This window comes from Ceratotherium simum, chromosome 4, assembly GCF_057802395.1.
Source record: "Ceratotherium simum simum isolate JZ-2026a chromosome 4, ASM5780239v1, whole genome shotgun sequence".
Lineage (NCBI taxonomy): Eukaryota > Metazoa > Chordata > Mammalia > Perissodactyla > Rhinocerotidae > Ceratotherium > Ceratotherium simum.
The window spans coordinates 70,867,496-70,894,421 of NC_141903.1; the positions used below are offsets into that span (position 1 = coordinate 70,867,496).

Consider the following 26,926-nt stretch of genomic DNA (forward strand, 5'->3'; position numbering starts at 1 on the left):
TATTAGCATTTAATGCTATAAGTTTCCTTCTAATAAGCACTGCCTTTTCTGAATCTCCTAAATTTTGGTATCTGTTGTGGTTTCATTTTCATTCATTTCCAGATATTTTCTAATTTCCCTTGTGACTTCCTCTTTGACCTATAGGGTTTTTTTTTGAAAGTGTGTTGTTTAATTTCCAAATATTTCTAGTTTAATTCTGTCATGGTCAGAGAAGCATACCTTATGTGATTTAAATTTTTAAATATTTGTTGATGTTTGTCTTATGGCCCAAATGAACAAAATATCAGACTTTTAAATAATGGTAACAGTGCCATGCCAAACTGTATTGGATCCTGCAGCAAAAGGAAAAAATCTTAATACTAGATTTTTTTGCATTAACTTTTGTTTTTAGAATGTTGCATTACAGAATTATTTGTCTTGATTACTGAGTTTTTTGGTGCCTCCTTAAATTTTGAGTCTGAGGCAAATGTGAGACTTGCCTCACCCTAGTCCTTATCCTGCTACCCTTCCTGCAAGGGTAGAGTTTTTTGTTTTCTTTTTCTACAACCATGTTAAGTCTTCCCCTGTGCCCTCAGTTCAGTAGGTGAGAAGAGTCTGGCAAGGCTTCCTGCCTGTCTCCTCAAAGGTGACTGCTCCCATTCTCCAAGCCTGTCCCCCAAGGAAAGTTTTCTCTCATCTCCCACCCTGCTTCCAGTCTTTCTCATGAACACCTGGTGGAGGTTTGTGGAGAGTTCCTGAGAGCGGGTGCAGGTTCTCCCTGTGTCTTTGGTTCCCAGGGATCCTATGCTCTCCTGGTAGCTCACACTCAGCCTTTAGAAAATTGTAGCTAGCTTCCTCTTACCTGCTCATATGGTACTTAATGTCTACCATTCGTACTGTTCACAGGTGAGCCAGCATTCAAGTCCCATCTCCTTACAAGTTGCTATGTTTCCTTATATTTTAGACTGCTGGATTGCTTTGTGATTTTGATGTGTTTAAGAAAAGTTATGATATTACAAATTAGATCTGTTATCAGGGTGGGAGCAATCTACCCACTTTCTACATCCCAGCAGAAATGGAGCCAAATAATGTGTGTTTGGCCTGAAAGTGACCATGTATGTAGTTTCTTGTTGGTGTTTATTTCTTTAAACCCCATAATAGTTTCCTTGTATAGTGCACGGGAAGCACAGCATTATATTAGATCTTGTGCAAGGATGAGAGGAGGTTAGAACGAGGAAGGACTGAATACCATCCTTGACTTTCAATTAGTTTTCAGCATATTAGGAGTTCAGAATATGTACTGAGACTTTGGAAAAACTCCCAAGACTTACAGAGAATATGTTGTGATGTATCTGTTAAAGAACTCTAATGGATGTTATAAATAGGCCTTTATGTGGGTTCAACTGGCATTTTTTTCTTTTAAATATCTGTCAGCCTAATTAGAGTACCATTAAGTGGATATTTAGAACAGAAAAAAATGACACATAATCAATCTGTCCACCCAGAGGTATCACTAGTAATAATATTTTTATGGTACACATAATTCCAATTTTTTTAAATATATATCATTTGCCAGATTTAATGGAGTCATATTTGGAACTTACTTTCTTCCCTTTGACAGTATATAATGACTGTTAATTATTCTGTACCACGCTTTTTAATGGCTTCTCAACTTTCCACTGTATAGATTATTTGTCCATTCTCTTTTTTGATGAACATTTAGGTTGTTTGCAATTTTTTTTTTTTTTACTTTTATGATATAAATCACTTTTGGCCACTGTTTCTTCACATTTCTGATCACAGGAAAAATACCTAGGAGTGATGTTGCTAGGTCAGCAGAATGGTAATTTTTAAAGCATTTGATATGATATTGCCGAATTGCCTTTTGTCCCAGTTTAAATACCCAGCAGAGGTGTATGGTTATCCATTTTCTGTGCCATCATCAATGTTGGCTGTTACTGCTTAGTTAGTACTGGTAAAGTTGATGGATTACAAAAAGAATTGTATTTCATTGTTACTTCACATTTTAAAAAATTTGTCAGTGAGGTTGCACAATTCTCTGTTTATGTTATTTGATTAATTGCTTGTTAATAACCTTTCTCATATTTTTACAAAAGAACAATGGGTATTTTCCTGCTGTTTTATAATAATACTTTAAGTATTAAGGCTATTAATGACTCTGACATTAACGTGCTATATTTTTCTTTTTTTACTTTGCTTCATAATTTTGTTTATAGATTATTTTTGATATATAGAAGAACATTTGAGTTTCTATTCTGTCAATCTTTTTTTTTATAGTGTTTTTTTTGCTGTTACAATAGAAGCCTCTTTAAGCTAAATGTTTTGTTTTCAAATTCCAGATTAGTTTCAATGGAAGTGAAGGGAGGCGCAGTAGAAGTAGGAGATACTCTGGATCTGATAGTGATTCAATGTCAGAAAGAAAAAGGCCAAAGAAACGTGGAAGACCACGGACTATCCCTCGAGAGAATATTAAAGGATTTAGTGATGCAGAAATTCGGCGGTAAGATGATTTAAGACCACTTTACTTCAACTTATTTTTTAATAAGAGGTTGGAACTAAAATGTAGAAATCCAATAATTTTCTAAGATTAAGATGAAAGTTTTAGAGGAGGCAAATATATGATAATTTTATAGGGATTGGGTGGTTCTCCTTTTGGGTGTTCATTATAACTGTGAGAAAAACAAGCTTGGCGTCTAATCTTTGCACATTATTTATTTATTATTAACCTATTTAGACAGGTAAATTTTTTTGGTTTTATTAATGTGGTTCAGAGTAGTGGCCTTTTTGAATAATGAATATTTATTTCAATACGTTAAATTTAATTATTAAAAATTCTCACTATATTTATGACTCCCAACATTACTATTTTTATGTGAGAATAGTTTCATATTTTTCTAGTTTTTTTATACTGAGATGATTTGCTCTTTGAAATTAACCACGTTAAAAGCATTTCTGTGTCCAAGTAGGAATTGAGGTAAGATTGGCCATGCAGGAGAATTGTCGTTTTCTTTCAAAATATGTTTGTTTATATAGTCAGATTTACTTAAGGGGAACGGGATAACAGCTTATTTTTGTTCGTGTAATATTTTTGCTTATGAAATTTGTAAAAAGCTTGTTCATTGTTATATTTTGAGAGTTTGTTGTTTCTTTCTAGCCATTATAACTCTTTTCTTTTAAATCATAGACCTGACTGATAAAGTTCTTCCTCATTCTTTCTACCAGAAAACTAAATATACTGTTAGATTTAATTAAGGGTACTTTTATGACCACTTGATTTGCTGGACTTTCTGTCTTTAGTTGAAGAGGCATTTCAACTAATACTTTTCCTGGATATTTTTCCTCATCCATCAACCACTTGAGTAGCTTTGTTTTTAAGTAAAATTTTTATTTTCCATTGTTGGTATAATATCATACATCTGAATTAAAGCTATATTCAGTAAACTTTTATCAATACTTGGAATTTGAGGAGGTGTAAGATGATTGATAATTCTGGAGACACTTCCTGTGGTAGCCTTGAACCTTTTTTGTCTTGTGAAAACAATAAAGTAATTTCTAAAATAAAATTTAGCTTCTTTTGTTTTATTTATATTGGTTTCTAAATATCATCTTGAGTGTTAAAATGTGTCTTGGTATATCTTAATGTTTTAACATTTTTGTTTCTAGCATAGTTTATTCATTTTTGTTAGTAACAGTGCCTTTAATTTTTGCACTAACAAGTATTTTCTTATTTTTATGTATTTATAAATATATCTATTTTTTAGCGGATAATTAAGCCCACATTTAAACCAATTATTTTCTGTTAGGTTTATCAAGAGTTACAAGAAATTTGGTGGCCCTCTGGAAAGGTAAATACATTTGTTTTTCTCAAAGAATTATAGAATGTGTTACATGCTGTCAGGTTTATTTGTTTATACTAATATTCAGTTTAGCTACTTTGTTAAATTTGCTTAACAGGCATTTACAAAGTTAATCTGTAAAAAGCAAATTTCACATAGACTTTTCTAAAGTGTTTTTGTGCTGTCCTTAATTTTTTCTAGTCTCTAAAATTTTTTCTACAAATGAAGTTTTCTGTAAAATGCATATGTCTATAAAATACTTCGCGTTTTTGTGATTGTAAGGTACTTTTCAAATGCTGTCTCATTTTTTTCATCGCAAACTTATAAAAGATTTATCCTTAGAGGAGTAGCTAATCTAGCCTTCTGATTTAAAGACCCGTTCTATTTTCCCTTTCTAGGGAAATTTTGTTAAATTTCCCTAATTATAGCTTTTTTTATACAAACTGTATTAAAATTCAAATTATCAAGACAGTTTTTTTGAAGTTATTAATATCCATAATTGTTGGTGATTTGAACATTCTTTGTCCTTTGTTGTGGCAAACCCACTGAATATAGAGTGTCAAAGACTCAAATTGGTTTAATTCTGTTTTTTTTTCCCAAAAACTTCTCTTAAAATAGAGGTATTTTCTGTTTTACTTTGAGATGACTTGCATGAAATACACTGAAATACTTGCCTAATTACTTTAGATGATGAAAAAAGTGTTTTGAACATTAATCGTTATTCATGTTATCTACTCAGTACATAGTAATAAAAAATTATATAACTTCAATCTTAATATCTTTTCATTTATAGTTATTATAACACTTAGCCACTTCCTTTTGAACTTAATATTTGATCAGGTATGAAAAACTTTTAAAGAATTATTATGTAATCTTCAAATTTGGACCACACCATTTCTCGGTAATGAATTGGTTAACTTAATTATTATCTTTGAATGTATAAATGAATTTTTTTGCTCACCTTATCATCTCAGTTTTTAGGTATCTTGTGCCAGTTATCTGAACTAGAATTTGAGGTCATGCAATAGTGACTTGTAGAGCTTGAGATAGAGTGAAACTTTGTGTTTCTTTTTTTTTTTTTAAAGATTTTATTTATTTTATTTTTCCCAAAGCCCCAGTGGATAGTTGTGTGTCGTAGCTGCACATCCTTCTAGTTGTTGTATGTGGGACTCGGCCTCAGGATGAACGGAGAAGTGGTGCCTCGATGCGCACCCGGGATCCGAACCCGGGCCACCAGCATCGCAGCGCGCGCACTTAACCACCAAGCCACAGGGCCGGCCCTGTGTTTCTTGAATAAAGTAAAATAGCACTACTTTATTCTGTACATTTACCTGAAAATTGTATTATTTTATTACAGATTAGACGCAATTGCTCGAGATGCTGAATTAGTTGATAAGTCAGAGACAGACCTCAGACGACTAGGAGAATTGGTACATAATGGTTGCATTAAAGCTTTAAAGGATAATTCTTCAGGAACAGAACGAACAGGTAATATTAAAATGAGAGTGATTTTAAGAGAGGTAAATGGAAGTTTCAAAATATGCTTTTCTTGAGTTAGGTAGGTATTGTTTCTTAAGTTACCTATTCATCATTCTTAAAAGATGCTTTACAAAACAAAGCAAGGCCATTCCTGGGTAATAGGAAATGGGAAACAGAATTGTATTATTGAAGGCAGTAGAATCTATCTGCCTCGTATATTCTGGCTGGGAGGTAATATCAGGAATTATGGTTAGTTAGACTTTATTTTTAGTATAGATGACTGGGAAAAGATATTGTAAGTGTACACGTGTGATGTTGGTTTTGGGCATAGTTACTTCATTATGGTTACTTGACAGTTCATCTACCTAAATAAAAATATTTAGATAAGATTTAGTAATCAGATGTACTGAAAAAAAATTATATTAGAACTCTTATTTAGAGGCTGACAGTACTAATAAGATTGATGTATCTTGTATAATTGATAAAACACTTAATCACATGAAATGCCTTCTGGGACTCCGCATCTGCTATATTATAATCACTAGTGGGTACTGAAATACTTGTAAAATTTAAGGTTGCCAGCAAGCCTCCCCTTAATAATATGAAGAAGTAATACTTATTAGTGTAGATAAATAAGTAATATTTATTAATATAAATAGCAGCCTATGTTATTTTGTATTTTGTAGAATTATATATTTTATACTTTTTTATGCCCTTTTAAAAAAAACTAAGGTGGTAGACTTGGAAAAGTGAAGGGCCCAACATTCCGAATATCAGGAGTCCAGGTGAATGCCAAACTAGTCATCTCCCATGAAGAAGAGTTAATACCATTGCACAGATCCATTCCTTCAGATCCAGAAGAAAGAAAGCAGTGAGTTGTGTACTTTTTCCATTGTAAAATATTTGTTGTTATTCAATAATTTGAATATGAATGTATGTTAAAAATGTTTTTTATGTTACTGGCTAGTTTGAATCAAATGTTTTTAAAAATAAAATAAAGCATAGTATTTTGAAATTCTAACAACTCAAATGTGTTTTTCAAAATTAATTTTTAATAAGGCGATATTATAAACTTGACAGTGATTATTAACTGTAATGCTAGGTATACTATCCCATGCCACACAAAGGCAGCTCATTTTGATATAGACTGGGGCAAAGAAGATGATTCCAATTTGTTAATTGGTATCTATGAATATGGATATGGAAGCTGGGAAATGATTAAAATGGATCCTGACCTCAGTCTAACACACAAGGTATGTATATATTTCTTGATTCTGTTGACCATTTGTGTTGAATTTAATTTACTTTTAAATTATGTTAGAAATAAACTCAAGTGGGAGTCAGGAAACCAAGGCTCTACCTAGCTGTGTGTCCTTGGCTTCTTTAGAATCTGGTTTTTATGAAGGGATTGAATGTAAATGATGTCTGAGATTTGCTTTACTTCTGAAATTATATTTTTGTTTTTAAGACAACAATGTGTATTTTTCTTCACATTACTAGGTTAAAAGTAAGTCTCTTATTCCATCATTAACTATATTATTGAAGGGCAAAAAAAGGATTCTGAAATCTTTTATAATTTTTTTTTTAAATATCAAACAGTGTTTCGGATTTTTAGTGATTTGATGCTAGCACACTAGCTAAAATCATTTCTTTGCCTGAAATGGAAAACACCGAAAGCATTGCCTGATGCTTATCATTTAAAAGTTATCGTTTTATATTTTACTTCTTCACAAACAATTGGGAAGCTTCAGATATTGGTGCTTTGTCATTTGCTACTATGAAGCAAAACTTAAATAGTTTAGATTCCCACTGTAAAAGTTTCCTCATAGTGCATGCTGTGGGTCATCTTCTAGATGATACTTTGTATTCTAGGAATTTTTGTATACTTAATAGTTAATATACTGTTATTGAGAGAGGAGGGAAATCTAAGAATACTGTAATGTTTAATAACACTGGATGCTAAATACACTATTATATATTTAAAAGAAATTTCTAGCCTCACACTTTGAATTTTCATTTCTTGTGTATTTATTTAGAATTCACTCCTAGGGAAATTAAGTCTTTGGCTGTGCCATAGGTATAAAAAATGTATTTTACATTTTAAGTTGTTTATTCTTACAAATTTTAAGAATTATAACTTGTTAGTGAATTATATATATTTTTTAAAATGGGTAAGCGTTTTTCAGCCAATAAATTTCTCATGTTATTTATTAAAGACAGCCTGAAAAATTAATTGCTTTTCAGATTCTTCCAGATGATCCTGATAAAAAACCACAAGCAAAACAGTTGCAGACACGTGCAGACTACCTCATCAAATTACTTAGTAAAGATCTTGCAAGAAAAGAAGCTCAGAGACTTTCTGGCGCAGTAAGTTAAAATTTGGATGCTTAAGAGCAGTTTACTTTTCAGTAAGATAAATGTAGTTTACTAATCACCCTAGACATCTGTGATTAATGTGACCTCATAAGTGTATTTTTCTGTAATTTGGTTGCTTTAATTGAATATGGTCATATTTTGCCTCAGATTATCTTAGCATTCATGTTAAAACTGGTGAGCCACATTTTTCAGAAGTGGGATCCTGTTTTTTTCTAGTATTTTGAGAGGGAGTGGGGGCAACTTGTTTAGAGTGGAGTGCTTTTTGAGACGTCGTGCTTCCATTACTGTTTTATTTGGAGATATTGGAGAGCTTAAGGGACAGCATTAAAGATCACTGAGCTTATTTAGGAGGGGGCTCCAAAAAAGTAGGAAAAAGACACTAAAAGAGAGGTGTTTGGAAACTAAAGCAGCCTGTAAAAGTTTACCCATGACCACAATGTCAGTAACTGCCTGTGTAGCATTAAAAATAATTTCTAATGCTATCTCTGGTAGCATCAAATTTAGTTAAAGATAATAATTTAGGAAGGTGAAAAACCCTCCTTCTGTTTCTCTCTACTTCTACTTCTTTCTAATCATTTTTTAAAGGAATAATTAATTATAGTTGGGTTAGTATTTATTATTCACATTAATATGTATTGGATTCATTAACTTATATTGCTTTTGTTGACTTAAGACTGGTGTAGCTTATTACCAACAGACTAAGGATTGGGTGGGAATGTGTGTTCTTTTAGCTTTTTAGATTTAATATTTAAGAAGTTTTTTGGGGGGCTTGGCCAGCCTCAGTGGCCTAGTGGTTAAGTTCAATGCGCTTCGCTTCAGCGGCCCTGGTTTGGTTCCTGGGTGCAGACCTACACCATTCATCTGTCAGTGGCCATGCTGTGGTGGCGGCTCACGTGCAAAAAGAGGAAGAGTGGCAGCGGTTGTCAGCTCAGGGTGAATCTTAGCCTGAAAAAAAACAAGTTTTTTTTTTTTAAGGAATCTGTGGAGTTGGTTAGAATAAAAATAATTATTTTTAGGGAGGTTCAAAGAGAAGAAAAGCAAGAGCTAAGAAGAATAAAGCAATGAAGTCTATAAAAGTGAAGGATGAAGTAAAGAGTGATTCTTCTCCTTTGCCCTCAGAAAAGTCTGATGATGATGACGATAAGGTAAGAATGTGTTTTAGAAAAGCAGCCTGTTACATAGAAAGGGACATGGCATGTTTTAGTATACTTTACATTTGAAATTTGAACTAAGGCTTGAAATTTTACTTTTAGATAACTGAAGTTCTTTTCTATAGTTCATTACGTAGCCTCATTTACAGAGCAGAGTTCTACTCATCCAATAGAATATTATATATCACTAGAGAGAGAGAGCAAAGGTCCTTCCTTTTCAAACATTTGCCATTCACATGAGGTTGTCTCCTTTAATTTTATTATGAATTTTGAATGGGACTGGCTTACCTTAGTTTTTATAGGAAGATAAACGTTGCATGTATCATTAATAGTGGGATTCTGGGTTATTTCTTTCAGAATCCACATACATGCAATCCATAGTCATGCCAAGAAAAGAAGTTAGTCTTTGTCAAGATTTGGTTAGTAATACATTGGCCATACTTGCACTTTCCAGGATGAGATCACTTCTGTGAAACATCCAAATAAAAAAATTAAAACAGAAAGAGACAGTGAAGAAAAACCTGAGCCAGATGTTTGTATAAAGAAGGAACCAGAAGAAAAGAGGGAAGCAAAAGAAAAGGAGAATAAAAGAGAACTTAAAAGGGAGATAAAAGAAAAAGAGGATAAGAAAGATATAAAGGAAAAAGATTTTAAAGAAAAAAGAGAAAACAAAGTAAAAGAAGCTATGCAGAAAGAAAAAGACATAAAGGAAGAAAAGGTATGCAAATTGTAATGTAAAATTTAGAAAGTGACACGATCAGTATATTTACATTTTAGGAGAATAAATTGCCTATCAGCCCAAATTAGTCTCAATAAGTGAGTTCTTTAAAAATACACGTGGGTATCCAATAGAGGAGAAAAACAGATTTGAATGCTTTTTTAAATTCCTTACCTAGAGAGTAACATTATAGAGTAGCTTTATTTTTGGTTTCCCCCAATAAAATTGGGAGAAAGATAAAATAGATAAGAATATTAAATGTGAATAAACAATTATAGAATAAAATGAGATAGCATTTGTCTTATGGAGGTGTTAATCATTTTGCCATTGTTGTTGTTGGGTTTTTGTTTTATTTTATTTTTTCTTCAGTTGAATGAATCCAAGTCTGATAGCAAGGAAAGATCCAAGAAATCTTCAATATCGGATGCTCCAGTTCATATCACTGCAAGTGGTGAGCCAGTTCCCATATCTGAAGAATCTGAAGAGCTGGACCAGAAGACATTCAGCATTGTAAGTGGTAGACTCTCTGGTTATTAAATTCTTTTTTTTTTTTTTTTTTTAAATTTATTTATTTATTTTTCCCCTCAAAGCCCCAGTAGATAGTTGTATGTCACAGCTGCACATCCTTCTAGTTGCTGTATGTGGGATGTGGCCTCAGCATGGCCAGACAAGCAGTGCGGTGGTGCGCCCCTGGGATCCGAACCCGGGCTGCCGGTAGTGGAGCACACGCACTTAACCGTTAAGCCACGGGGCCAGCCCTGGTTATTAAATTCATATAACATATTGTTTAAATTGCAATTTCATCTTTTAGAGCTTTTAATTTAGAAATGTATTTGAATTTGCTAGAACTGCAGTTCAGATTAATAGAAGCAATAGATTTAAATTTTGAAGAGTATTCTTAAATTGAGAATCAACTTGAAAAAACTTCTTAAAGATTTTAAGGAGAGGCATTTAGGGAATACTTAGAGTGAACTTTTTTTCTTGCAACTTTAGAATTTTAAACTTTTCAATTCCTGAACCTACTATCTATATAACACTGCTTCTTATCTACAGTGAAGGACTAGCTTCTTTTCCAGTCTTTTACAGACCAGTCTTTTTAGAAAATACAATAAAAACGAAAAGTGAAAATGTTTTACTAGAAAAGTGAAAATAAGAAAAAAAAATATACGGAATATAAGCCCTGATGTTTTATTACTAGATTCAGTAGACATAAAATTTACACTGTCAAACTGATATAAAGATTTCTAAAATTTGTGTACTGTCCTTTTGTGTAGTAGTATAGGTTCATAGACCACACTTTGCATAACACTCGTCTAAAATATACTGGTTTTTACGTGCTGCTGTGCTTTTATGTTCATCAGAGTAAGAGAGAATCTAGACCTTTTTCCAAAGGGTTTATTGACTGGATATAATCAGGAACCCAAAGTGGTCTCAACTGTGAAATGAATTGTGATATAAATTGAGGAAAACTTTATAGTGAGGTTGCGGTGTGGGAAAGCAGCGTGTATAGAGGTTGAGCGTACTGGCTCTGGAGCCAGAGTGCTACTAGTAGGAAAGTAAGTATGAGATTAAATGAGTTGATACATGTAGAGTTTTCAGAACAGTGCTGTGCTCAAAAAATTGGTGGCAGTTGTGGATGTTGTTACTGAATTCAGACATGCCAACAGATTGATAGATGACTAGCAGTCCAGATGTAGAGCAAAATCAGGAAGGAGTAATAATTTGAGAGAAAAAAGACTGAATGATGTGAGACAGACATGAATTATCAGAGCTTGAATAGGAAATATATAATTATAGGTAGCAATTGAAGGGAAAATTTTATAGTCTGATATATAAATGTATCATTGATATACAGTTATAGAATGCACAAATATTTAAATACATATTCATATAAGAATATTTCTCCTTTAGGGATTTTTAGAATCTGAATCTTTTACACTGTTTGGAGCTGTTAACATCCTTCTGTCACTTGTTAGACTTGGATGTAATCTTAAGTCAGTTTTATCACTGGTATTAATCAAATGCTATACTTGAAAGATGGAAATTTTTGCCTTCTAAATTACGTTTGCTTGACCTACTATGCCATTCTAGATCCCCAGCTCACCTTCTTGTCCCATTTTTTCCTATTTTGTACGCTGTCTAGACAATATTGATTAATGAACCCGTTTATTCATTTCCTACCGATTCCGTGACATACGCTAATATAGCTTCAGATATTTTTCATGCTCTTTATTTTATTTTATTTTTTTTTAATTTTTATAATTTTATTATTATTATTTTTTCCCCCAAAGCCCCAGTAGATAGTTGTATGTCGTAGCTGCACATCCTTCTAGTTGGTGTATGTGGGACGCGACCTCAGCATGGCCAGAGAAGCGGTGCGTCGGTGCACGCCCGGGATCCGAACCCGGGCCGCCAGCAGCAGAGCGCACGCACTTAACCGCTAAGCCATGGGGCTGGCCCTCATGCTCTTTAAATATAAGAGTTCCTACCACAATTTTCTTGTCCTCCTCACTTTTACCTGTTGGCATCCCTTCAATCCTTAAGAATATTGGGGACATTCAAAGCAAGCTGCTCCTGCTCCTGCCTTTCGTCTTATTTACTCAAACATGTACCTTATCTCTGGACTGTCATTTTTATCTCTTCTCCAGCTTCACAAGCAGGATTCCTTAGCAAATTGTTAAGGCTAACTTTTCTGTTTGTGACCTAGGTATTAATCTAGACTTTCTATCCATTTTGTATTGATTTTTTTATCCCCTCTGTTTGGGGTGGAAGTGGGGGAGGTGATGGTGTGCTTCTGCTTGAACTGCTCCCCCTACTTTACCCGCTCCATTACTGAGTTAGGTTAAATTGCACCTCTTGCTTCTTTTCTTTGCCCACATTTCCTGCTTAGCCTCTGACTTGTTCATGTAACTGCTGAAATGGAAAATTTCAAGTTGTCTCCAGTGCATGACTTTCTTCTCCATTAACCTTCATAAATGATCTTAAAATCTCTTGTATTATGGAGAGGAAGAATGGAATGGGTTTAAACATGGACTCTAGAGCCAGACTTTCTGAGCTTGCATGATTAGGATTTTACTGCTATGTAAAGTTTACTTGGGAATAGTTCTGATTGTTAAGAAATTCAGTGACCTTTTCTCAGTCTTCATTTTCCTGACGTCTTTGCTTCATTTGACAGCTCTTGATTTTCCTTATGTCTTATTGATTTGTCTTTCTAAATATCAGTATAATTTAGCAGTCAAGAAAGAGTGCAGAGTTTGAGGACAGACCTGGGTTTGACAGATGTCATTTCATTCTAAGCTTCAATTTCTTTCTTTCTTTTTTCTTTTTTTTTTTTGCGAGGAAGATCAGCCCTGAGCTAACATCCATGCTAATCCTCCTCTTTTTGCTGAGGAAGACCGGCTCTGAGCTAACATCTATTGCCAATCCTCCTCCTTTTTTTTTTTTTTCTCCCCCAAAGCCCCAGTAGATAGTTGTATGTCATAGTTGCACATCCTTCTAGTTGCTGTACGTGGGACGCAGCCTCAGCATGGCCGGAGAAGCGGTGCGTCGGTGTGCGCCTGGGATCCGAACCTGGGCCGCCAGCAGCAGAGCACATGCACTTAACCACTAAGCCACGGGGCTGGCCCCTCAATTTCTTCTTATATAAAAGAGAGTAAATAGTATTGCAAAGGTCTATTGTCAGAATCAAATGAGGTGCATTTAAAGCAATGCGTAACCTCTGGTACCTAATAAGTGCTTTATAAATATTATCGTTGCTCCTGTACCCATCTTCAGGCCTTGGCCTTAGTGTAGATTTTAGTCCTCCGTTCCTCTCTTTTTCCTCCAACTGCATTCACTCATTGAGCAAACTAAATTGGCTGTACTACACTGTTCAAGCCACAACCATTTCTTTCCCGGATTATTTCACTAGCTTCATAGCTGTTCTCACTACTTCCACCCTTCCCATCTCACCTTGTATGCTTTTCATACCTCAGTTTGTACTCCACACAGCAACCACAGTGATAATGACTGTTATGGGGGAATCAAGTCACCCCATGTTAATTTTCTGCTTAAAACCCTCGAATAGCTTTCCCTCTCATTCAGGAGAAAAGATTCATAGCAATAACCTAAACGATACAGTACCTGATTTACTCGCATCATCTCCTGCTACTTCCTTCACTCACTTGGTTCCAGCCACACTGGACATTTGTACTTGTTCTTCCCTCTGCTCAAAATGGCTTACTTGTTCATTTTCTTTAGATGTCTGCTAAAACATCACCGTCTCTGAAATCTTCAAGTAGAAAGCTCCCTGCTCTTTCTTGCTTTACTTTTCTTTATCACAGTTGTCACCATCTAACACTAAGTCCTACTTTTTGGTTCTCTTCTTTTGCTGGGGTACAGGTTCCATAAAGGCAGGGTCTAGAACAATGCCTAGAACTAGTATGCACTCAACTTACATATGTTGAATAAATCATTTTCTATCAGAATATAAACTTACCAAAATTGAACAAGAAACAAAAAATGTAGAGAACAGAAATGAATAATGCTAAAAATTAGAAAGGAAATTAAAGATTTTCCATTTTTAAAAAAGACATCAAGCCTGGCTGAGTTCTAATTTTAACTAAAGAATACATAATTCCAGTGTTACTTAAATTATTCCTGACAAAAGATGGAAAACTTCCCAACTGATTTCGACAAATAGGTCAATAAAACAGAATAAAGTACCCAGCAACAAATCCAGTCATACTTAATTTATAGCAGGAGCAGCCCTTCACAGCAGTAATGTGAGGATTTCTTTTTTTAAATAAATAGTGTTGGATCAACTAAATATATTGTCTGTAGTTGATCCTTCCTTACATTCCTGGAACTAACCCAACTTGCTCCTCTTGTATATAATTATTGTTAATTTTAAATTTGTTTTTGCATTTATGTACATAAATAAAATTTATCTACAATTTGCTTTTTAAATAATATTTTTATTCTGGTTTTGTTGTAAAGTTACAATTTTTATTACACAAATTGGACTTGATACGAATTATACGATTTTTGATATGTCGTCCTTTTATTAGCATGCCAGCGATATGTAGGCCAAGAAAAAGTCTGTTTCTATCAACTGCCCCTGCTTCCCTGACCACCCAAAATATGATGGTAGCAAAATTTGTCATTAGCTGCTTTGTTTTGTCCCAAAGGTTTTCAAATAGACAATTTATACTTGTAGCTATATTGATTTTAATAGCTTTGCTGGTATATTTTATTATATGATGTAATCTATGGATAAATAGAAGTATAATGATGTACACCTGAAATTTATACAAAGTTATAAACCAATGTTACTGCAATAAACAAAAAATTTAAAAAAAAGATTCTTATTTTTTTACATTTTATCCTATATTATAGTGAATGTAGGATATTGTTATACTACGAAATATTTCATTATCTTTAATATCGTGTGTTTAAGACTGCTTAGAATGGTGTGCTACAGTGTAAAAAGTAAAAATTTAGAAAAGTAAAAATCATAAAAAGTAAAAATTCATTCAGAAGCTGAGTAAAATCCAAAGCTTTTACTTACAAAAGACGAATTTTAAATGATAGTGGAAAGCCTTGCTTTCTGCAAAAAATGTGAGGGAAAAAAAACACTGATATTTTCAAGCTCTGAGGTGAGATTTAATGTGTATTTTAGCATCAAACAATGCTGTATTTTACTCACATAAATATCATTGAAAGAAGTAGATCTCTGTGATTCATGTTTTTAATATGTATTTATTTTCTTATTTTCCTGTTTTAAAGTGTAAAGAAAGAATGAGACCTGTCAAAGCAGCTTTGAAACAGCTTGATAGGCCTGAGAAAGGCCTTTCAGAAAGAGAACAACTGGAGCATACTAGACAGTGTTTAATAAAAATTGGAGACCATATCACGGAATGTCTGAAAGAGTACACGAATCCTGATCAAATCAAGCAGTGGAGAAAGTGAGTGATGTACCTTTCAGGAAGGGTTAAGTTTGTAATTATGTAACCATCTGTATTTATCTCTTGTATTTCAATTTATTTTTCTACTCGGAAGTTTAGGCAACAAAATAATGTTTAAAGAGGTAACCTTAGGATGATTTTTTTCATTTTTTAACTTGAAAGCTTTTTATTCATGAGTGATTGCTTAGTTTTGCAACAAGATAAACCACAGGTGGCATCTCAGCCTTTACATAAACAGTGAAAGCTGTTTTATTAAAATGCAGATTGCGCTTTATTTGTAAAAATCTCCTCAGTTCATCAAATTATTCTCAGTAATATCTTTAGAAATTGTGTTAAACAAATTTATTGTTACGTAAATTTAGCAATTCATCTTCTGGGTATGAATATAAAACGTTGTAAAAATTAGTATCCTCAAGCATTGTAAAATGCAGACTTGTTTTCCCCTGTGATACAGCAGCAACCCAGGTGTTCTTAAAATTGTAAATCTGAGCTGCTATAATATTATACAAATCACTTGACGATTACCAGATCCAGATCAGTGTTAAGCCATACTACTAGACAAGGTAGTAAAATATGAGAATAAACCAGTCATTGATATCACTTTATTAGTCTGCTGATTTCTTGGCTATATGCAGTGCAGCTACACATCAAAACAAAGAACTGTTACAGACATATTTCTGGAGGAGTGATGATAATTACACTAAAGTAAAAAAAAAAAAAAAAAAAATTTCTGTCTTGTCCCCTTTCTCCTTAAACTCAACCAGGACCCATTTTAGAGAGAGGAGATAGGAAGTTGATCATGATCACCAAGCTTTTGAAAACAAGTGAAACTGATCTGTCATGTCTTAAGAAACTGAAGCCATGCATGGACAGTAATAGCCTGAAGTCATGTGCCTGTAATGCCACCGAGTGATCACTGGAGTTGGCATCAGAAGACGTGCTCAGTCCTCATCTTGGCTAATTTTTGGCTTTGTGGCCTTGAGTACTTACCAATATCTCTGAGGCCCCCAGTATTATCGTCTGTAAAATGATAACATCTATGCTTGAAGCCCTTTATAAACTGTAGGGCACTACATATTTTTCAATTATTGAATGATAATGATAAGATATATTATGAGGAATGAGAGGGAGTAATCCTAAAGTACCAAATTCATAGTGTCTGGCTTAATCTTTTGTTTATAGTTGGAGTGTATATACTGGAGCTTTAATGCTTTCCTTAAATATCATAAAACAGAATTATTCCATCCTTCTCAAGCTCTTTCAACTCATACGATGATCCCCAAAGCATGTTACCATAGACAGGAATACAGTGGAGTTCAGTTTTATATATTAGGCTTAAGTGGGAATGTAGCCAAATTCTCTGTTCTTATATTCAAGATCCAAAGTTAAATTTTCTCTATCAGTGGCTCCCAAACATATTCTTGATTGTTGCTTCTCTGTGATAAAATTAGGAAAATAAAGGCAATGCAGTGAATGTTCTTAAGCTCAATTTGAAGGATTATATGAAAATTCTTTTCTACTTTTTAGTGTAGAAGAGCTTGTTTCTATCTGAAAATATTTAATTGTATACTACATACCAGTTTTAAAAACCCTGTAATTAGAGTTTAGATTTTTGAGGATGTGAAGAAGGCAGAAAATTTATTTTACTTGCTTTCTAGATTAGAAATAAACAACATCTTACCGAAATTATGTAGTGATTAATACAAATAGATGTTATTTCAGATTTAGTTTGTTACTAGGAAAGGAAGGAAAAAACCTCTAGAAGAAAAGAGACTGATAGCGAGGAGACTTATTTCTTGGTGTTTGTCTTTATCTGCAAAAGTTTGATCCCTCTTTTTACCCAGTTGGGCAGATTACCTTTTTATTTTTCCCCCATTTGGTTCTCATATACTTTGACTTCATATTCCTTGGTGCTTATTCTTGCTGCCGCTGTCTCTGGTTATATCAGATTCCCCTAAAAGGAAAGGGAGAACAGAGAGACCCCAATTGAAAAATATTTTAGCTTTTATTCTGGTCTGAGTTGCTATCTTGGAGAAAGATTGGGGAAAAATGTAGAAGCAAGGAAGAGTCCCTTGTGTTAAAACCTATCACTGAGCTGCTGACCCCTCCCCGTCCTCCCCAATCCCTTCCCAAGAACATAGCTGCAGTTACTGATTCTACAAAATGAAAGAAGATACAGACTTTACCTGTAATTATAAAGACAAGGACTTGACCCGTAATCGTAGAGCAGTTGATGTTAAGCAGGTTTTTAGAGTAACCATAATTATCTGTTTTATTTATTTATTTCTCTCATAGAGGTTTTTTTTTTTTTTTTTTTTTTTGTGAGGAGGACCAGCCCTGAGCTAACATCCAATGCCAATCCTCCTCTTTTTTGCTGAGGAAGACTGGCCCTGGGCTAACATCCCTGCCCATCTTCCTCTACTTTATATGTGACGCCGCCACAGCATGGCTTAACAAGCGGTGCGTCAGTGCACACCCGGGATCCGAACCGGCAAACCCCGGGCTGCCGCAGCGGAGTGCTCACACTTAACCGCTTGCACCACCGGGCTGGCCCCTCATAGAGGTTTTTTATACATATGTATTGACCAAATGAATATTTGGTGTGGAAATGCAACACTAGTTTTTATTTAAAAATTGCTTGCAATCAAGGGATAACCATAATAATATAATGTGTATTTGTGTTTTATTTGTCTATCAAAGTATTTTCATATGCCTTATTCTAACTGATCCTTTTAACAGTGTTATATTTAGGAAATCTGAACAGTTATTACTTCCATTTTACGGAAGCAAAAATGGACTCAAGTGAACAGCTTTATAGGGCTGGGACTGGAGTATGGCAGAGGAGGCTCCTAGGGCAGTAACTTGAAAGAGGCGCTCACCCTTAGGTTTGTGGGAGTGCCCCCACTAGTCCCGGCTCTGGCGTTGGCCCAGGATCACACAGTTCAGCAGGTGATATAATTAGGATGAGAATCTAATTCCTGACTAGATTTCTCTGGGGAAAAAGAAGTATTTTTAAAAGGGAATTAATTATTAACAAAAAGACAGTTTATTAATTTCCTGCCTTTTACTCCTATGAGTTAACTGTAGAATATAGGTATGTTAGAGATCGTTTGTAAATTCACTTAAAGGCTAGATGAATTTTCTCAGCTGCTGTGGTTTTCAGTTTAGTCAGGTATCATTCAATTAGTTTTCTCAACTAGGTTTGCTTTTTAATTTTATTTCAAGGTTAATATCATACCTATAGTGTATATTTATGTCTTCTGGTGACCACTACCCTAACACAGTCTTCTTAACAGTTTAAAAATATGCTGATGCTTTCTAGCTTTCTGTCATAGTAACAACAAAATAAAAACTAGAATACATTCATTAATCTTTAATAAATGTTCAACTATTTCATATGCTAATAGAACCAATGAACATTACAGTCATCATTTTAATTTTAAAATAAGCTGGTTTAATGTCAAACCCCAGGTAATAACAGAATTTGGCTAATTAAATTAGATATCAATTACAAAGATTTTATGTAATATTTTTAGTATTGAAGTTGTTGAATCATAATTTTCCCAACCGCTATCTGATAACAAACTTTTCTAGAATTTGTTTGAAGAATTATCTTTGATGACTTGGCATTAGCTATTTCTTCATTCTTTCATTTCACTGATAATTGGTTACATGTGGTAGTGTAGTCTAGAGAATATTTCTCAATTTTTGGACCATTTTTTACCTACTCCATCGTCTATTAAAACTCTGTTGGTAAAAGAACTTAGACATTGTAAGGAGACAAAACAGAACTTTCTTGATATGTATTTGCATTATACAGTATATTAATTTGCAAACCTCAGCAAGTATAAACTTAAAAATTGTGCATTTCAGTGTATGTAAATTTTATTTTAAAAGAAAAAACTAAACAGGTAATTGACTCTAGTTAATGATATGCATGCTGAAGTATTTAAGGGGGTATACTAATATCTGCATTTTTCTTTGAAATGCATCAAACAAAAATTAGATGAATTGACAGGGATGGATGTATGGAATGATATGTGATAAAGCAAGCACAGTAAAATATTAATAATAGAATCTAAGTAGTAGGTACATTGGTGATTATTGTGAAATTCTTTCATCTTTGTGAATATTTTAACATTTTCATGATGTTTTAAAAAATTAAGAAACAAAATAATCTATGCATGTGCATTATGAAAGTGTCCCATAAGTTTAAAATAGCCTGATAATAATATTAGTCTTGATACCTTGATATGCCTTGATAATATGCTGTCATTTATTTAAATAGCCCAATTTTACAGGCTATGAAGTATCACTATAGAAGCAAATTTTGAGAGTATGATGCACATATATATGTGTATTAAATATAAGGGTATGGGTGACTGCTTTTTAAACTGCAATGCATTTTTACAGTCTAGTGTTTGTAAAATTATAGGCCAAAATATTGATGAAGACTATGTATCGTTATATGCTGCAGTTAAGCAAACAGCTCTCACAAACTAAATTGGTAATACTAATGGTAATTTATAATTAGTAAAACAGAAAGGGAAGAAAGCACTTGACTTAACAACATTGATAAAAATTCTTCTAGAAAATCACCAGATATCCATCTCTCTATGAACATAAGCTGAGATAATTATGTAATTAATGCATGACTCACAGACTATGCATTCCAAAATTTACTAACACTTAGCAATTTTTTAGTGGTTTACTAGCAAGCAGCTGTTCATGCATATCAACATCCAAAATCAAAAGGCTAGGAATTACTGATCTTAGTGGAAAGAGAATTAGGAGTCCTGTATTCTGGCTTTACTTAAATCTGTATGAATTTAGGCAAGTCACTTGGTTCATTACCTCATTTGTTTGTTTATTTTAAAAATTGGCTGTTAGACTTACTGTGCCTACCTAAAGGATGGTTATTTGTGGAATTAAATAATAGAAAAGAGCTTTGAAAATACAAAAACTGTATAAAGTACCTGATATCGGTAGTATCTGACTCAAAGCTTTGCAACTTAATGTATGCTTTGTAGTGATATGCAATAGATGCAAGTTACTGTCTAGTTAAGAGTTTTCACTTTCTTAGACCTTCTTACTTCCATCACTGTCACTTGAAGATGGCTTTCTTTTGGGAAGCCATTATTCATACACAGAGGTGTATTATTTTTTAAAAATCTATTACTTGACTCATTACAGGTGTTGATGTTGGGTAGTCTACTAAACTCCATCATCGGCTAATTAGTAATTTCTCTACCCTGTTCATATAAGCAAAATTCAAAATCATACTTTAATATACCTACTGAAAAATTAGTGGTCTAAGAAAAAAATGTAAATATATAGAAACCATTACTATTTCAATGATGGCAGATAGATTTCAGCTCAGTTGTCACTGATTATCAGTGGCTGCTGAGGAAGCTGTATTGGGCAGGATTCATAGGCTGCGTCTGCATTTGCATGAAAGAGTATTATGATCAGTTACTAATCTCTGCCATGGGAAGAGAGGCCTCAAGACACCATGCCCTCCCTGGTTTATAGTGTCTGGTATGTTATTCTCGTGACCATCACATCACAATTATAAAATGACAATTGCTTTTTAATGTGTTATTTAGAATCCTCCTTTCATAGGCTTAATCCATAATATCTGATGGTATCTTTACTCAAACTATTTAATTAGCTTCTTCCTTTTATATCTAATCTGAATCACAATAGGAATCCCTTCCTGATTTGTAAGTTTATATCTCTTTAGTTTCAAATTATGATTGATTACTACCTTTTACTCCAGACATTATAAAATGAAGGGATTTAGAAGAAAAGTAAAACTTAATAACGTTTACTTTCATTTGGAGTCTTTTCCATACATGCAGTTTTAAAAAATACTAAAAATAATCTCCTTAGACTTTGTTCCATAGAGGACCACATATGTGTGTAGGTGTGTTTCTGTCTGGAGGGAAGGTGTTCCATGAAAAAGTGAAATATTTTCCACCAGACTAATTTGCCTTTTCTTCTTCTAGAAACCTGTGGATTTTTGTATCTAAGTTTACTGAGTTTGATGCAAGAAAATTACATAAATTATATAAGCATGCAATTAAAAAACGGCAGGAATCTCAGGTAAATTAACACATCATATTTTTTCCTTTAATTTATATTAATAAAACTGAGACATTCTTCCTTACAAATGAATTCAGTTAATAAATGTAGAAGGAATGAAAGAAATAGAAAATCACCATTAGAGCACCACATTAAAAATTGTTGCAGGTAAGATCGTCTGAAGAAAGCTAAAATTAGTGAGCAAGAAAACAAGATATTGGCATAAGCTAAAAGTATCTCGTCTAAGATGTTTATTGATTGCAAAGAGAAAAATAATAACCTTATAGAGGAGAAACCTGCCTGACACCACCTTAAACAAGCAGTCAAGGTTAACATCACCAGGAATAAGACATATCGCTGTCATGAACCCCCTGATGTGATGTACAGTGCACTGAGAAAGATACATCACTTCTGTGGAATTCTCGGCAAAAATGCATAACCTCAATCTAATCATGAAAAAATATCAGACGAACCCCAATTGAGAGAGATTCTGCACAGTAAATGTCTAGTACTCTTCAAAAGTGTCAAGGTCATGGAAGACAAGAAAAAACTAAGGAGCTGTCCCAGAATGGAGGAAACTAAGAAGACATGAAAACTAAGTGTAATATGGAGTTCCAGATTGGGTCCTGGAGGAGGAAGAGGACCTTAGTGGAAAAATGTGAAATCTGAATAAAGTCTGTAGTCCAGTTAATAGTATTGTACCAATGTTACTTACTTAGTTTTGATCATTATACTATGGTTATATAAGATGTTAACATTAGGAGAAGTTGAGTGAAAGACATAGGCACTCAGTACTGTTTTTGCAGCTTTTCTGTAAATCTAAAGTTATTTTGAAGTCAAATTTTTTAAAAAAATAATGGGATGAATAGTTTACATTCTATTATGTGAGGATTTCTTTCAGCATCAGAATTTTCTTCTTAGGGATTTTTTTCCTGTTTTGTAAGGATATTTGAAGCCACTTAAAAGATTCTTATGTATGTGCATTTATTTTAGCAAAATAATGACCAGAACAGCAACTTGAATGCTCAAGTGATTAGAAATCCAGGTAAGTTTTACTAATTACTTTGAAAAGTAAATTTATAAATTGATTTTCTTTTTTGTTCTGTTTTAGATAATACATACCCATGTTATTATATTAAATCTATCTTAAACAGTAATGCTTTTTAGCTTATTATTAACCTTTCCATAAATCAACCTTTTACCAGTTTCTAGAAAATGTAGAATAGTTAAAATGGACATATTTTTAAAAAATATTATTTGGAATAATACTGCGTTCTTTCTGTATAACAGTCACAAAAGTATAGCCTGAGAAGAAAATGGGCCTTACATTTTTCAGTTGTAATTTTTTTACATTTACAACTAATGTGATTAAGTGACCCTTTTGTTGTAAGCTTTAGTACTGCTTTTATAGACCATTTCTAAATGCTTTAACTGCCTGTATTTGGGGACTGATTTTGTTTAGTTGGGTTGAAACAGAAGTTCTGGTAATCTAGCAGCAAAGTGACTTTTGTTTACCATGTATTTTTTTAAGTCTAACAAAAGTTGAACTCTTTCATATCTAACAGATGTGGAAAGATTAAAAGAGAACACAAATCACGATGATAGCAGCAGGGACAGTTATTCTTCTGATAGACACTTATCTCAGTATCATGATCATCATAAAGACCGACATCAGGGAGATTCTTACAAAAAGAGTGACTCTAGGAAGAGACCCTATTCTTCCTTTAGTAATGGTAAAGAGCATCGTGACTGGGATCACTACAAGCAAGACAGCAGGTAAACTTGAAGTCAGTTTTGAAATTTTGCTTATTCATGTCTTCCTCTTTTTTATTTTATTTGCTGTATTTGACCTTATCAGCCAATTCAGTCTTTTAAGTAATCAAAACAAGTCTTATGTGAAATGAAGGTGTTTGTTTATAAATAAGGAAAACTGATATTATAGTACTTTTTTAATATTTAGAACTGAATTTCTCTATAAAATGGTTTTTTAATTATAAATTTAAGATCAAAGTGTGCAATAAGAGATGAAAGTTAGTTTAGGGAGTTTTATGATTACAAGTCATGGGATTCATTATTGGTTTTGAAGACTATTGGCTCAAATAGTCTTCAAAATATAATAATAAAGTCAAATAAAAGCTTGATGGAATATGGCTGAAATTTGTTGGGGGGAGTTCTGTATTCCATTTCATTAAAGAAACGCATGGGAAAAATTAATTTATGCGAAAACACCCCATTGAGGTTAAAGTTAATCACAGCAGTCTGGGATAGTCCTGAAATTAGGAAGTTTTCTTTGTTGTTGTTTTTTTTTGAAGCCTGTAAGCAGTAAACAAGCTGAATATAATAACAGAATATATTTTACTCCTTTATTGGTAAAGTAATATTTTCATTAGTTAATGATCATTGCTAAAAGCAGAATAAAAAACTGAGAAGAATAAAAATAAAGATCAGAAATAAAAAAAGTACATTTTCTTTGTATTTTAGCTGTGCTCACTGCAATAATTTCTTCTCTCTGAGTAGCACTGTCACACTATATACACACATCAATTGTAGAATGGCCCTTAAAATTAGAAAAGGGCACAAAATGAAAAGGAAAAGCCATATTTGTAATAGGAAATATTTATAATTTCACAGGTTTATAGAACATAATTTATATTGTTTATAATAAGGACCTTTTGTGAACCAAAAAACAGTAAATTATGTTCAGTGTATTTTATTTGAAAAGATAAATGTTTTAGAGAATACTTTTTATTAAACTGCCATAATTATTTGTTTTTTAGCAAATAGCCACATTTATATATGTAGTAAATTTTGCAATAACGATTCATGTGTCAAGTCTTATTATATATATATAACTAATCAAACTTAAGAAAGCTTTTAAAAGGCATCATGAACCAATTCTCTTCTACAAATTATTTCATAGACTACATTTTAGAGATTTTTATTTTTTCCTGCTTACAGGCTCATAAAAGGCTCTGATTTTGAGGGTATTCTAGATAGTTGTAATTATCTTAATTCCAACTTCCAGATAATTAAGATGCATTATTACAAATGATATATAGAATAAAAAATAGCAACCAATTTAAAATGGGCATGTGAAATTAGATGCTATCTGAGGGGCTTTGTATGGTTCACTTTAGTTTTATGAATCAAATAGTTTTTCCAAAGGCATGCAGAGATGTTTACAGTGATTTTTAAGCTCACTTGTGAAGTTTTGTAATGAAACACTGAGCTTGTATACAATTAAGAATATGCTTTAAAGTAGTTTTTTGTTGTACTTTTTGGTAAGATTTTATTTATTTGGAAGCATTTAATTTGCATTATTAATTTAACTAAAATTCCTAATTTCTCTTGTATTAGATACTACAGTGATAGAGAGAAACACAGAAAACTGGATGATCACAGGAGTAGAGATCACAGGTCAAATTTGGAAGGAAGTTTAAAAGATAGATCTCATTCAGACCATCGTGCTCATTCAGATCATCGGTTACATTCAGACCATCGGTCAGGCTCTGAATATACGCACCATAAATCTTCCAGGGATTACAGGTATCACTCAGATTGGCAAATGGACCACAGAGCTTCTAGTAGTGGCCCTAGGTCGCCACTAGATCAGAGGTCTCCTTATGGCTCCAGGTCTCCATTTGAACACTCAATTGAACACAAAAGTACACCTGAGCACACCTGGAGTAGTCGGAAAACATAACAAAAACTGATACTTCGTCTTTCTGGACTTTTAGCCATATATCATAAACCAACACAGTAATTGCCTTACATGACTTGAAAGATATAAGCAGATCTTCTATCAGTAGCAGTATTGTTACTTCTTTCCAGGATGCAAGGTCTATTATCCCAACAGAAGAGAAAATATTTTTATATTTAAGGATTATGCTGCACTGTACTACAGATATTGTAGTACTTTTTTTTTTCTTTTTTAAAGAAATGGAAAATGTTTACTATTACAGGGACCTCAACACTGCCCTTCCATGTAGGCTGGATAAAACTGTTTTTAAGTCAGTGATTTTAGACTGACCGCCATTTAAATTATGTTTGTATATGAACTTTACTCTGACCTGTGATCATGTTTCAGGAAGGAATGAAAGAGAGTTCTTTTCTTAATAAAGAAAAAACACTCAAGGACTTTGTTCACTTTCCAAAGCTACTTGTTTACATTGTACACTGCGACCACCTTGCCGCTTTTCATCACAAGCTTGAATATTTAAATTCTGTACTTATATCTGTAAAATAGCCAGAAATTTCCTGTTTGTGATCTATTATTATGCCTTTTTACACACAAAAAAAAATGGCTGTAAATTATTGTAAATGGATTAAATGAGCTTTCCTTACTTCCTTCCCCTTCTCAGGCTTTTTTTGACTGTTCCTTTCCCTACCAACTCAGGCCTTCTTATCATTTTAAAAAAATATCAGTGTAATAACACTTTTTAATGATTTGTCTTGATGGAATCGTTGTTTAGAATGTAAAAATGGGGAAAGGGGCCACTTAATTCCATTAGTCGTCTTTTTATATTGACTATTTTATTAGATTCATGTTATTTCTTCCTTTTTTTTTTTTTCTTTTTTTAGTCAATGTTGTGTTTGTAGTAAAAAAAAAACTGGTGAGATAATATGTAAAATCTAAACTGCATGCTCTGGAAACTTTTTTTTCAGATGCATTTGGTTTAAAAGGGTAGGTGTATGAACACTTTCAGAATCCAAAATGGCCAAAAGTTATTGTAAATCCATTTGTTTTCCCTTTTCCTGTGGGCAATAATGTCAAATGTGCTATGCAGCAAGGTAACATTTTAGATAAACTTGGTTGACTTTTAATATAAACTGTTACAATGCACACTGATTGTATATAAAAACCTTATATATGACAAATTAAATTTAAGAAAAAGGATATGTGGGCTCCTGTAATTTTCTGCTGCATTCTATTCCCTCAAGCACTTAACTTTTTTTTTAAGTAGTAACATTTAGCTGCCAGAAAAAGTACCAAAATACAAAATACAAAAAATATTTTGGTAATCAGTTGAATATTGTTAATGTGTAGCACTACAGTTAAATCTGTTTTGAAGACTATATGAATCTATGAAGTGAAGTTTAGATCATAGAAATCTAGTTGGACTCTGGTTTTCTGCAGATATTATTTTAGAATGCCTGGTATTTATTCACAGATTTTTATTTTGTTATATTTGGTGGGAGTTTTTGTATCATGTGGCATACATTCTTGGATGTGTGCTGTGATTTAACAAATTTGAATCTTAACTTTGACAAATATAAGTATATTGATATATTCCTGTAATATTCTTAAATGTGAGCAATCTACAGAAATTTGTCCAT

General features: G+C 33.1%; 1 protein-coding gene across 4 annotated transcripts in view; it reads left to right on the top strand.

Moving 5' to 3' along the window:
* The window catches only part of CHD1 (chromodomain helicase DNA binding protein 1), a 79,961-nt gene extending 53,475 nt beyond the window's left edge, over positions 1 to 26,486 (top strand). For 3 of the 4 annotated variants that reach the window (XM_087429999.1, XM_087429998.1, XM_087430000.1), the window contains exons 24-37: positions 2,340 to 2,500; positions 3,804 to 3,845; positions 5,194 to 5,324; positions 6,048 to 6,186; positions 6,418 to 6,568; positions 7,560 to 7,682; positions 8,708 to 8,836; positions 9,297 to 9,560; positions 9,930 to 10,070; positions 15,327 to 15,505; positions 21,514 to 21,610; positions 22,583 to 22,634; positions 23,155 to 23,365; positions 24,947 to 26,486. In XM_087429999.1, coding sequence (XP_087286125.1) covers positions 2,340 to 2,500; positions 3,804 to 3,845; positions 5,194 to 5,324; positions 6,048 to 6,186; positions 6,418 to 6,568; positions 7,560 to 7,682; positions 8,708 to 8,836; positions 9,297 to 9,560; positions 9,930 to 10,070; positions 15,327 to 15,505; positions 21,514 to 21,610; positions 22,583 to 22,634; positions 23,155 to 23,365; positions 24,947 to 25,292 — 2,166 coding nt within the window. In that variant the 3' untranslated portion in view covers positions 25,293 to 26,486. The remainder of the gene's footprint in view (positions 1 to 2,339; positions 2,501 to 3,803; positions 3,846 to 5,193; positions 5,325 to 6,047; positions 6,187 to 6,417; positions 6,569 to 7,559; positions 7,683 to 8,707; positions 8,837 to 9,296; positions 9,561 to 9,929; positions 10,071 to 15,326; positions 15,506 to 21,513; positions 21,611 to 22,582; positions 22,635 to 23,154; positions 23,366 to 24,946) is intronic. The other variant, XM_087430001.1, reaches the window with a different exon arrangement.
* The last annotated feature ends 440 nt before the right edge of the window (positions 26,487 to 26,926 follow it).